Source organism: Urocitellus parryii, chromosome 4 (genome assembly GCF_045843805.1).
Source record: "Urocitellus parryii isolate mUroPar1 chromosome 4, mUroPar1.hap1, whole genome shotgun sequence".
NCBI lineage: Eukaryota > Metazoa > Chordata > Mammalia > Rodentia > Sciuridae > Urocitellus > Urocitellus parryii.
Genome location: NC_135534.1, coordinates 104466661 through 104480243, shown reverse-complemented (window position 1 = coordinate 104480243; position 13583 = coordinate 104466661). Strand labels below are relative to the sequence as shown.

General features: G+C 39.3%; 1 protein-coding gene across 3 annotated transcripts in view; it reads right to left on the bottom strand.

Moving 5' to 3' along the window:
• Rnf214 (ring finger protein 214) overlaps positions 1–13139 on the bottom strand; it is a 33280-nt gene extending 20141 nt beyond the window's left edge. For 2 of the 3 annotated variants that reach the window (XR_003301508.2, XM_026396353.2), the window contains exons 1-5: positions 13059–13139; positions 11415–11530; positions 7719–8229; positions 6942–7001; positions 3073–3213 (exon numbers count right to left, since the gene is read on the bottom strand). Coding sequence is in view for 2 of the 3 variants with exons in the window: in XM_026396353.2 (XP_026252138.1) it covers positions 3073–3213; positions 6942–7001; positions 7719–8229; positions 11415–11524 (822 nt within the window). In the remaining variant the exon portion in view is untranslated. The remainder of the gene's footprint in view (positions 1–3072; positions 3214–6941; positions 7002–7718; positions 8230–11414; positions 11531–13058) is intronic. The other variant, XM_026396355.2, reaches the window with a different exon arrangement.
• Positions 13140–13583: the final 444 nt, after the last annotated feature.

Here is a 13583-nt window from a genome sequence, read left to right as displayed (position 1 = left end):
ACTGTTAAAAGACCTTTGGTTTATTCCAACTTTTTTTGTAATTTTACTTCTTATCACACAAAAAAATCTTTCCTGATTTTTCTCTAGATTTTTTTTTACTTTTACCATGAATTTGTAGAAATCTTCAGAATGTCATAAACATTAAATTTTTTTATGAGGGGCTAGGGTTGTGGCTCAGTGGTAAAGTACTCACCTAACATGCGTGAGACACTGGGTTCGATCCTTAGTACCACATAAAAATAAAGTTATAAAAAAGGTGTTTTAAAAAAAATTTTTTTTGAAATGTGCTAAAAATATTTTCTCTCTCTCAGCAGGTTATTATATTGTTTTGTACTAGGGATTGAACTCAAGGGCACTCAACCACTAATCCACTTCCCCAGCCTTATTTTGCATTTTTATTTAGAGACAGGGACTCACTGTTGTTGAGGCTGGCTTTGAACTCATGATCCTCTAGTCTCAGCCTCACAGGCTGCTGGGATTACAAGCATGCACCACTGCACCCAGCTGGTATTTTTAATTATAGATAATTAAATTCTGGGTTTTGTGCCTTGCTTAAACTGCAATAAACATTCTATGTCTATACTTTCATACATAAATTTGTGCCTGTAGAATGGACTCCCAATAATGAGACTGGTCAAAGTAGAAGCATATTTTAAATTTTAACTGACAATTCCTAATAACTAATGAGGTCATCATAATTCACACTCTTACTAATCATGTCTACAAGAGTTCACTTTACCTCATGCTTGACAACTTATTTCATTTTAGCCCATCACTTGGGGGAGTAAAGAATAGTATCCAATAATATTAACTTCCCTAACTTTCATTCTTTGTTTTATACCAGGGATTGAACTCAGGAGCACCTGGCCATTGAGCCACATCCCTGGCCCTATTCTGTATTTTATTTAGAGAGAGGGTCTCACTGAGTTGCTTAGTGCCTCACTTTTTTGTGGCTTTGAACTCACAATCCTCCTGCCTCAGCCTCCTGAGCCACTGGGATTACAGGCATGTGCTTCATGCCTGGCATTCTTTATTGTTTTTACTGTTTGATTTCAACTAAAATAAGCATTCAGTGAATGCTTAATAATGTTTTGTTCATTACTAAATGTCCAAAACTTACATCAAACACTCTAAAAATATTTTCTGAATGAATGAGTACCTGTGAGTCTGAGCTTCTTTCCAATTATTTACAATCATTTTGCTTTTCCTCTTCTATGAATTACTATTTATAACTATAGTAGGCAAAATAATACCCTCCCCCAAGATATCCATGTTCTAATCCCTAAAACCTATTTATTATGTTACCTTCCACAGCAAAAGAGACTTTGAAGATGTAACTATGGTAAGGACCTTAAAATAGGGAGATTAACCTGGACTATCTGGGTGGGCCTAATATAATCACCTAAATCCTTAAAAGTAGAGAACAATTACCAGTTGTGATCAGAGCACAGGAGATAAAGATCAAAGAGACACTGTTGTTGCTTTCAAGATGAAGGGGCCCTTAAGTCAAAGAATGAAGGCAGGCTTTACAAGCTACAGACAAGGAAGAGTTGGCCCTAGAACTCTCAGAAAGGAACACAGTCCTACTAGTACTTTGACTTTAGCCCAGTGACACTTTATGTAGACTTTTTTTTCCCCTTTGGGTACCAAGGAGTGAACTTGGGGGCACTCAATCACTGAGCCACATCCCCAGCTATATTTTGAACTTTAGAGACAGGTTCTCACTGAGTTGCTTAGTGCCTCACTTTTGCTGAGGATGGCTTTGAACTCGAGATTCTCCTGCCTCATCCTTCAGAGCCGCTGGGATTACAGGTGTAAGCCACCATACCCAGCTTAATGTAGACTTTAAGCTGCTAAACCCATAATGATTTGTTACATGAGCAATAGGAAAATAACATAATAACCTTTCCTGATTTTTTCTCTAGATTGATTTTTACCATGAATGTGAGCTATCTTCAGAATGTCAGAAATTATATCTGGTCAGATGTGCTAAATACATATATACACACACACACACACACACACACATATATATACACATATATACACACACAGGTATGTACATATATATGTATACATACACATATATGTATGTATATATACATTTTTTTTTGCTAAAAACATTTCCACTCAGTTTAACAATCTTTCAACTAATTTTTACATCACTTGGTATTTTTAATTATATGTAATTAAATTAATTAATTAATTTTTTATGGCTTCTGGGTTTTCTGCCTTGCTTAAAGTGACCTCTTAAAATTTGAGGTTTTATAAATACTCCCCTAAATTTTCTTCTACGTTCAACTTTTTTCCAGTTTTTATATATAGATTTTTAATCTACTTATGAATGTATTTTTCCAAATAACATAAGATGTCAACAAAATATATTAAATAATCTTTTCCTCTCTGAACTAAAATCAGATTTATCCCCTGGATAACAGGATTGATTTTATTCTTAAACTTCTATGACAACCATTAAAAAGTAAATATCGCTTTTCTTTTTCTACTAAGAAACAAACTTAAAAGTCTGATCAGGGGCTGAGGTTGTGGCTCAGTGATAAGAGTGCTCACCTAGCATGCATGAGGCATTGGGTTCAATCCTCAGCACCACATAAAAATAAAAATATTGTGCCCACCTAAAACTGAAAAATAAATATTAAAAAAAAAGTCTGATCAGAACTGTTGCTTTACTCTTTGATTTTTTTTTTTTTTTTTTTTTGTGTGTGTGTGTGGTTGTAGATGGACAGAATGCCTTTATTTTACTTGTTTATTTTTATGTGGTGCTGAGGATCGAACCCAGTGCCTCATGCATGCTAGGCAAGCACTCTACCACTGAGCTACAGCCCCAGCCCTGATTTTTTTCTTTTTAATATTTATTTTTTAGTTGTAGTTGAACACAAAACCTTTATTTATTTATTTTTATGTGGTGCTGAGGATGGAACCCAGGGCCTTGCACATGCCACGCAAGCGCTCTACACCTAAGCCACAACCTCAGTTCTCTTTTTTGCAAATGCAAGACAAATACTCTCCCACTGAGTTATATCTCCAGTTCAAAAATTTTAATAAGTAAACTACCTGGTGATTCTTCATTTCTTCTTCTCTCCTCTGCTGAAGTTGCTTTAATTGCACTTGGAGTTGATTCTCCACCTGCCTCTGCTTGTCCAGGACTTCCTGGTAACGTTCTTTTAATAGGGTTCTCTCTGTCATCATTTTGTCCTATTGGAAAAAACAAGTTTATTTTCCAATTTAAACGTATGAAACAATCACTAAATGCCTAACCAAGACATTATACAGAGTTCTAAAGCTGTGATGTCAATACAGTAGCTACTAGCCAGATGTGGATAGGTAAAATTAATCAAAATAATAAACTAGAAACAAACAGACCCTCAATTACCTAGGCACACCTCAAATACTCAAAAGCCAAATATGATTAGTGGCTACTACACCAAACAACTAGGTTAACAGAACATTTCTACCACTACAGAAATTTCTGTTATACAACACTGCTACAAAGCAGGGGTTAGCAATCTATGGCATGTGGGACAAATCCAGTCATCGCATGTTTTATGCTTTTTGGTTTTTGTGGTACTGGGGATTGAACCCTGGTTCTTGTGCATACAAGGCAAGCAGTCTACCAACTGAACTATATCCCCAGCCCCTCATCGCATGTTTTTATAAGTAAGTTTTATTAGAACAAAGCCATGCCCATTGGTTTAAAGATTGCTTTCAAACTATAACAGCAAAGTGGAAAGATTACAATAAATGCCACACAATCCACAGAACCTATCTGGTCCTTTAAAGAAAATGTTTGGGCTGGGGATATGGCTCAAGCGGTAGCGCGCTCGCCTGGCATGTGTGTGGCCCGGGTTCGATCCTCAGCACCACATACAAACAAAGATGTTGTGTCCGCCGAAAACTAAAAAATAAATATTAAAAATGTCTCTCTCTCACTCTCTCTCACTCTTTCTTTAAAAAAAAAAAAAAAAGAAAAGAAAAGAAAATGTTTGCCCACCACTGTTACTAGGGATAAGAGAAAGGAGATATTTTATCGTCCATTAGGAGAGAGAAAAAAATAATACGCCAGAACAAAGAACAGATCACCTACTCAAAGAATAGGAAGCTTACCAATCATTAGCACTGACAACTGACACATCCACTAAAGAAGTCTGGGCAACCTCATATTCAGAATGATCGACTCAGAAAGCTCACATAAACTAGGGATTAGAAGTGATGATTGTGAGGACCACAATATGGCTCTGCCTCCCTCTCATCAGCAAATTAAGGAAAGCAATGGTCACCTCTCAAATGAACATTAAAACTTAAAAGAGTCAAATTAAAACAAATTTGGTATAAGGTAGTTCTTGTAAAAATTAAACCAAGAGTATTAAGCTGAATTTGTTCTCTAAAGGATGATTATTTTTTCAAGAAAATAAAGTTCCTGAAAGTGAGTATTAGAAAACCTATATTGTATTATCATCATAAAAAACAGGCTCTCGGGCTGGGATTGTGGCTCAGCGGTAGAGCGCTTGCCTAGCACGAGTGGGACCCGGGTTCGATCTTCAGCATCACATAAAAATAAAGGCATTGTGTTATGTCCATCTACACCTAAAAAATAAATATTAAAAAAAACACACACACACAAAAAAAAACAGGCTCTCAAGATGGTTAACTTTGAGATGAACCAGTCCTCAGTCCATGTACCAAAATGTGACCACATCACCCCAAAGAACTGATTCCTCAATATCACATCTTTGCAGAGATTATGAATGTAGGGTCTGTGGATAACCCCGGGGGATCTTTGAACTCTCTGAAATTGGGGTGTATATGTGCATTTTACTTTGATGACAATTAAAAGTTTTCAAAAGATTCTAAAAGAGGACATAAACATTGTTAACTTTGTTAACAAAGTTTAAGAATCAATAAGTGAACCAGAAGATTAAAGGATTCTTTTCTTTTTTAACCACAGCTCCTTTCCTTTACCTCCTTCACTCATAATACATCTTTTTATAATACATTTTTTTTTCTTTTTTCATTTTTTTTTGGTACTGGGGATTGAACTCAACGGGTGCTTTCCCACTGAGCTGCACCATCCGACATTTTTCTTTTTTTTTTTCCTAATTTTTTTTAATTGTCAATGGACTTTATATTTATTTATATACAGTGCTAAGAATCAAACCCAGTGCCTCACACATGCTAGGCAAGTGCTCTACCACTGAGCCATAATCCCGGCCCATCACCAGACATTTTGAGACAGGGTGTCACTAAGTTGCTTAGGCCCTCACTAAATGCCAAGGTTGGCCTTGAACTTGTGATCCTCCTTCCTTAGTCTCCCAAGTCTCTTGAGATTACAGGCATATTCCACTGTTTCCAGTTCTCCATGATACATCTTTAGAATAACACAGGAAAAAAGCATTAGTTTGCACCAAACACTTTTCCTTTCTATATTGTTGTTCTTTCAAGAAACACATCTTACCCTCAAGACCTCTTCTTCCTGATCCTAGGGTGTCTTTCCCAGATTGTTGGGAGATTGAGGCAGGAGGATCATTTGAGCCTGGGAGACCAGCCTGGCAAATATAGCAAGACCCCAGGGATTTGTAAAAGTAAAGTCCTCTAAGATTTAAAAACTAATTACCAAGGAATAAAATGGAAAAGATACATGTAAACAGTACATTAAAAAAAAAAAAAAAAAAAAAAAAACTTGACAAGAGTTTGACTGGAAGCTCAATAATGTGACAAGATTACCAAAATTAGTCAATGTAAGCTTAAGAAATAGTGTCTAGAATAAGAGACTGAGACTCATTCTACTGTGGACTAATTATGCTATAATCTGAACTATTTCATTTGATTCATTTTTTTACATAAAAATAAAGGTACTGTACTGTGTCCATCAGATTTTAAAAGAAAGACTGATAAAATGGAACATACTTAAATGAAAGTAACCAGGATACAAGGATTAAATACTGGAAAAAATATCATAAAAAGAAGAATGCTAAAACAAACAAACCCAGCAACAACAAAACAAAACATTTCACCTGGAAAGATTTAGACTAAGCTGGGCATTACACCTGTGTAATCCCCAGCAACTAAGGAGGCTGAGAGGGAGTACTGCAAGTTCAAAATCAGCCTCAGCAACTGAGAGAGGCCCTAAGCAACTCAGTAAGACCCTGTCTCAAAATTTAAAAAGCTGCTAGTATGGCTTGGTGGTAAAGCACACCTGGGTTAAATCCCTAGTACCAAGAAAGGAAAAAAAAAAGAAAAAGAAAGAATTTGGATTTGAGGAGGAGGCACTGAAACACACACACACACACACACACACACACACACACACACACACACTTTAAATTTATGTAGAGCTATTACACTCTCTGGAGTGAACAAGGAGATTCCTGCACTTTTTTCAACTGAGACAAAACGTTTCTAGATTTTTATACTTTAATGGTGTCATATAAAATGACACTTTTTTTTTTGATCATCAGAGAATCTGCTTTATTGGTGACCATATTTTCTTATAGATAACTTATTAGATCATTTTAATTTTTAGGGGTTTCAGATGAATCTCAAAAAGTTTAAAGAATAATGCACTATCATCCAAAGTTGAATTTATAAACAGACATCATTTATTTTAAAAAACAGCAATTCCTCAGAAAATCTATCCGAATATATTCTTTAATATATTAGCACTTCTAAATTTCTTTCCTATCTGACACTGAAAGTCAAATTTACTTGTACTGAAAAGTATCTTTTACTAGTAGTTGAGTACACTTTAAAGGTAAGTATGCTTGGGGCTAGGGATGTAGCTCAGTGTTAGAATATTTGCCTAGCATGAATAAAGCCCTGGGTTTCATCCCTAGCATTACAGGGGGAAAAAAATCCATATAAGGCTGCTGTCACTGTTCCAAATTCTTACCTTAAAGCAACTGTAAAATGACACTTTTAATACTTACCAGATTCTTTTCAATATCTTGATCTGTGTTCACCTCTGAATCTGCTGTCTTAAAATCAGTCTAAAAAGAAAGAAATAATATATTCAGAATTTTTCAGATTCTCTTTAAAAAAGGCAGAATTATTCCAGTACTTTCACTTAGAATCTGCCACAAACAACTAAGAAGCAAACTTTCTGCTCTGTCCCCTTATCACCTTCACAGTGAGAAGCAATGTAGTTCTGGCAAATGAACACCAACATCCACATTGCATCAATCATTTATCCCACAAAATAACCTGAATAAGACCCAAATTTGGACTGAGAAAGCCTCAAATCTGAGATGAGAATCTACTGTGCCCATACTTCCTCCTACAACAAAGCACACTAGTCACTATAAAGCAGGATACACTGTACTTCTTAACACGTAGGTCAGAGAATTAACAAGGATTCCTCCTGTAAGGACAAAGATGGGAAATATGAATGCTAATGACCTATACTCATCAATCACTCAGTGATTGATTATATGTAGCTCATAAAGCTCCTATTTACCATAAAATTAAACACTGGCTACTGGCTTTCTTATTTATGGAACAGCAGAATGAAGTCATTGCATGACATTGTATGAAAACAGTATGATGGGTGGTAGCAAAAACAAAAAATAAAAACAAAAAAATAAAAAACAAGACAGCATAGCTCTCCACCAAATATGAACTATCTCCTACCCTCAAAAAAAAAATAAAAAAAACAAAAACAAAAAAACCCCAAATTCCATTTTAGTAGTAGAAACTTGATACTTGACCTGTACAGCAATGTTCTGAGAAAGCTTCAGGGAAGAGCTATCCTGATCATCATCCTGATCCACTCTGACTCCTTCAACCCCATTTGCTGGAGGCACTACAGGTCGGAAATCCAAGCCTGTGTCCCTGCTACCTTCCTTTGGGATGGAGGCTTGTGGGGATTTCTCTTCAGAGCAATTCCCGGAGGCAAGCTGCTTTGTATGGCACCCTGCCTTAAGAGACCGAGTGACTGGATGGAGGCTCTCCTGGAGGCTTGTGTCCCCCTCCTCTCCTGCTGTGCTGGCCAAGTCCTTCAAATCAGACTGAGACCCACTGCCAGAAAGACACAGGGCTGTGGCTATCAAGTTTTCTCCTAAAACCTCCTGATGCGCTGCTGAAGTGTCACCCGCTGATGAACCAGGATTCTGCTCTGGGTGTTCCAAATGGACATTTCTGTTATTCTCCTTGGTTATCGTTTGGCTACTTACACTCGATGGAGGTGAGTTCTTCTGCTTCTGCGCTGGGTCTTTGGGGCTATGAAAAACACAAGGTAAAAAGTTTCTAAGTTCTGGATGTTGCTCAGTGGTAAAGCACTTGCCTAGCAGACATGAGGCCCTGGGTTTGATCTCCAGCATTACCAAAAAAACAAAATAAACAAAAAAGATGGTTTTTTTCTCACCCAATCCAGTCTTAAAAAGGATTACATATCAGAATGACAAAGAATTTTATTTCTATCCAATAACTTGTATTCCATATACAGGTAAGAACCTGGGTTCTGGAGACAGTCTATAGCCAATGTCTAAACATAAATGACCTTGAAGATCTAAAAAAGTGTTTTGAGGGCCCATATGAATAATTTTGGGAATATAGGTAAAATAACCTAATGTTTATTGGAATATTTAGCTACTCATAACATTTTCTTTTTTTTTTTTTTTTTAATATTTATTTTTTAGTTCTCGGCGGACACAACATCTTTGTTGGTATGTGGTGTTGAGGATCGAACCCGGGCCGCACGCACGCCAGGCAAGCACGCTACCGCTTGAGCCACATCCCCAGCCCCATAACATTTTCATAAATAAAATATTAACTCAGAAATACTATTTGTATCTCACTCTCATATTCCACAAAAAATAAGTTCCCTTCAAACTCATTATAAATAGCTTTGGCCAGAACTACTACTTAAATTCAATAGTTTTTCAAAGCATAGCATCACCTCAACTTGTTTAAAGAACAATCCTTACACAACAATTGTTTAAGGATTCAATTTTGAATCCAAAATTGAAATTGCTGATAGAAATCTTATCCTGAACCACAAGCATACATATAATTAATACTGGGATAGTTATTTTGTCACTTATCACAGACGCTTTTTCCCCCAGTACTAGGGATAAAACCCAGAGCCTTGTATTTACTAAATACACATTCTCCACTGAGTTACATTCCCAGTCTATGTATTGTTTTTTGTTTTTTTTTTTGTACCAGGGATTGAACAACTGAGGGGCACTTGCCCACTGAGCTGCATCCCCAGCCCTATTTTGTACTTTATTTAGAGACAGGGTCTCACTGAGTTGCTCAATGCCTTGATTTTGCTGAGGCTGACTGACTTTGAATTCAAGATTCTCTTGTCTCAGCCTCCCAGCAGCTAGAATTACAGGCATGCACCACCACACCCAGCTGTGTATTACTTTTTAAGGCGATCTTTAAAACATATTTACAATGACATCCAACATTCACAGCTATAAGTCTTCCACACATAGATATAATTCTATGTTAAAATTCTTCCCTTCCCTTCACCCCTTTCTTAAATGGTTCTGTCAACTGACCCCTTAAGCATCCCAAACTAGCAATGATTGAGGCTTCAAGTCAATGTGTCTGCCTTTCCTCAATACCACTTGTCCAAAATAAAACTGAGAGAGTATCTGTGATATAGACATCTTTATCAACAGCTTAAGCTGATTCCTTCTTGCTGGCAGTTAACTGTGAGCTGAGAGAACTTATTTTAAATCTGGTATATAGAATGCCAGGTTTGAATCCTAACTCTTAACACGTATTAGCTGTTTGACTCTAGGCAAGTTATTTTATTTATAAAATAGAAATAATATAACCCACCTAATAGTATAAGAATTCCATGAGATGATATATTTATTACAGAGTAGCCAGCGTATAGTAGTATAGTAAACACTTAATAACCCTTAGCTGCTATTATTATTAATAGTAGTATGTGGTTGATTTTATTTATACAAAATGAATAAAGACTTAAAGATCCAAGTTTATGATTAGGTTTGACCCATTCACTAACAAGCATCTCTTTTTTTTTTTCTTTTTTGGTCCTGGGGATTTAACACATAGCTACATCTCCAGCCTTTTTTTTTTTTTTTTTTTTTTGGTACTGGGGATTGAACTTAGACACACTTGACCACTGAGCTACATCCCCAGTCCTATTTTGTATTTTATTTTTTAGAGACAAGGGCTCACTGAGTTGCTTAGTGCCTCACTTTTAACTTTCGATCTTCCTGCCTCAGTCTCCTGAGCCGCTGGGATTACAGGCATGTGCACCACACCCGGCTTCCCAGTCTTTTTTTATTTTTTATTTTCATTATTTTGAGACAGGATCTTGCTAAGTTGCTTAGGGCCTTACTAAATTGCTGAGGCTGGCGGTCAAACTTGAGATCCTCCTCCGTCAGCCTCCTGAGTCACTGAAATTATAAGCATGCATCACTATGCCTTGCTTATTTTTTGAGACAGAGTCTCATTAAGTTGCTCAAGCTGGCCTGGACCTTGCAATCCTCAGCATCTCATGTCACTGGGATTATAGATGTGTACCACTGCACCTAGCAACACATCTCTTATTTGAAACAAATGTTTAAGTTATCTGGAGTCAGACAAACCTTGGTTTAAACCCTGACTCCAACATGGCTTGATAACCTTGGGCAAGTTACTAACCTCTCTGTGTCTTAGTTTCTTCAACTATAAGTGGAAGCAATAATATTAGCACCTACCACCTAGGACTAATATGAAGATTAAATGTTTAATATGTACAAAGTTGTTAGGGGCTGGGGATATAGCTCAGTTGGTAGAGTGTTGCACCACATGAACAAGGCCCTGACTTCATCCCCAGCACCAAAAAAAAAGTTGTTAGGATGATATTATTATGTTAAGTCCCAGGTACTTTAATCAACTTAATTCAACATGGCACATAACTAAGTATTAACCACTGATGCAAGATTGGTAATTGCAATTCTTACCCTTGAGAGTATGGATGGGAGGCAAAATGTGCACATGAAGTACTAGGCAATATTAACCAAGATATCTAGATAGGCAGATACACAGACATATCTGCATTTGTATATGTATATATATATGTATATATCTGTATCTATCTACATAACAAAGTATTTTATAAATGAGTATGATATATAAACATAAGTTTAAATGAATACATACAATTTATATAGGGCAGAGAGGGGAAATATTTACATTTTTTTATGAATTGATGCATGTATTCTAACCTATTTATTCAACAGACATTTAGCATGCCTACTGAGTGTAAGATACTTTGTTGGATACCAAAAATACAGACAGATCAGGCAGCCCCTACCTTTAGAAAGTTTAATCTACTGCAGTGTCATTAGAGCTCAAGAGGAAAGACCAGCTACAGAAGTCCATCTCAAAAGTCCTTTACCCAATTGAACCTTCCCTGTCAAGAATGCAGACATTACCTTAGACCATCTGGGAGACTTTCTTCTGATTTGGAAGCACATAAACTAGAAGAGGATTCCGGAGGATTGGAGGCATTGGCCATAACACCAGCCACCTCAGATGCTGCCATCGCGCTCTGCACATTCAGAAACAAATTACAGGCTACAAGTTTCAAAAGTTTAAAATGAATGTATCTTTCCCCCTCAGAATACCCACTCAACAGTTGCTCCAAGAAATACACACAAGGAAAATCTTGGGCTCCAGGAGAAAATATTTAACACTATTCTGCAGTAGGGTATTAAAAGGGTCACAGCATGCAATAGGTCCCAGTGGACATCAATCTTCAGGAGTCACTTTATTTACATAAATATCTAGGAGTTCAAACAAAGTTTTTATTTATTTTTAAGAAATGCAGTCATTTAAAATAGATCATAATTTGTGAGAGTCTTACAAATGGTACACACACCTATCTTGTCTACTATCACAAAAGATGTTTTAGGCCTAGCATCAATAATATTTTATGTTTTTAAATCACTTTATGGCCGTTCCATCTAAAGCATTCTCCATTAACTTAAATAAAGTTTTTTTGGAAGTGATTGCAAGAAGCAGCAATCGATATTGGCAACTCCAATATTATTTTTCACTCCCTCAATGCGTTCCCTCCACACAAATGGGAAAAGTCTGATACCCATGGCTGGAGCAAAGTACAGACTCTTAGGAGTTAGCACAGTGGTGCAAAAAAGAACTTGGTTAGCATGAAAATGAGAAGCAGAAAAACATAGTAACACTGGTAAGGAAACCCAGAAGATGCCTTTTTTCCCCTCCACCAAAAAGTCATCCTTTTTGCTGCAAACTCATGACCTTCTATGGTAAGATGGAAAACAAAAACAAAAACAACCAACCAACCCTTGGGAGGTGAGGGGTGAACACAGCCTTGGTTTACATTCTTGTTTTTATTTTGACAGCACCCCAGTGATACCCCTGAACCCTGAAGAGTGCACAGAGCAGATAAGGAGACCAGGCTGTGTCAACACTTCAAGCACCGCCTGTGTCTCAGTTTCTCTCATTATATAAAGCTCCTGGGAAGAAGAGACCCCAAATCGCCATTACTCTTAAGTGCAAATATTCCTCCAACAATGTCTAGGGTCGGGGTCATCGGTGCCGGGTAAACGGAACGACAGGGCAAGGGTCGTAACATGCAGTTCCGTGGCCAGAGCCCAACCGGGGCGGGGGTGGGGAGGTACATTTGGCTGGAGGGCCGTGTGTGCCCAAGGGAATCCCGCAATCCCCCGGCGGCCACCAGCAAGGTGGCGACGCCAGGGGCGACGGGTCCTCAGAAGAGAACGGAAAGGGGACAAAGGGGTGAAGCAGCGGCGGGGGTCCTAGCCACCCTCAACAGGGGACTGCTACGCTGGCCGCTTGCTTCGGCCAAAGCCACCTCCACACCTTCCCCTTATCGCCCCCCCCCAACGCCGCTTCCAGCCCGGGTCCCACTTCTAGGCCAGGATACCCGCCCCCGTCCTCGCAGCACCCTCCACGCCCCCCACCACGACCCCCGCCCCCACCCCTCCACCCCGCAGCGCGCCCCCCCCCCCGGCGCACGCGCCCCGCACACACCTCCCGCGCCGCGCCCCCGGGAGGAAGGGGGGAGGGACGGGACGCACCTGAGCGGGCGGAGCGGGGGGAGGGGGCGGCCGAGCCACGGGGGAGGGGTCGAGCGCCGGCCCGCGCGCGACACCTCCCACTTCCGGCGGCACGAGCGGAGGGGGCGAGGCTCGGGCAGCGAGAGGAAAGGCCGCGTAGGCTCCGCGCCTCCCCCGACGGCGCCCTCTGGCGGCTACAGTTAGAACCACCCGGAGCGCAGGGATGCTGGCGAAGACCCTTGAGATGTAAGTGGACCCTGCGTCGGCGCCAGGAAGAGGGATTTCTGACCGCGAGAAAGAAGGAGGCCTAGTGGAGACAAGAGCCCTTCTGGGACTGCTACAGGGAGAGTCAGGGCCATAACGGTCAGAGGAAGAAGAGCAACGAGGTTGTGTTTTAAGGTCGGAACCGAAAGGCCCTTTTTCAAGGACGCCATGAAGAAATACACTCTGGGGAGGGATCCTGTTGAAGATGCCCAGAGGACTCGGGCGTTGGAGCCCCGTGCGCTAAGCCGAAGCCCCGCACGCCGCTCCGTGGAGGCCGCCTGC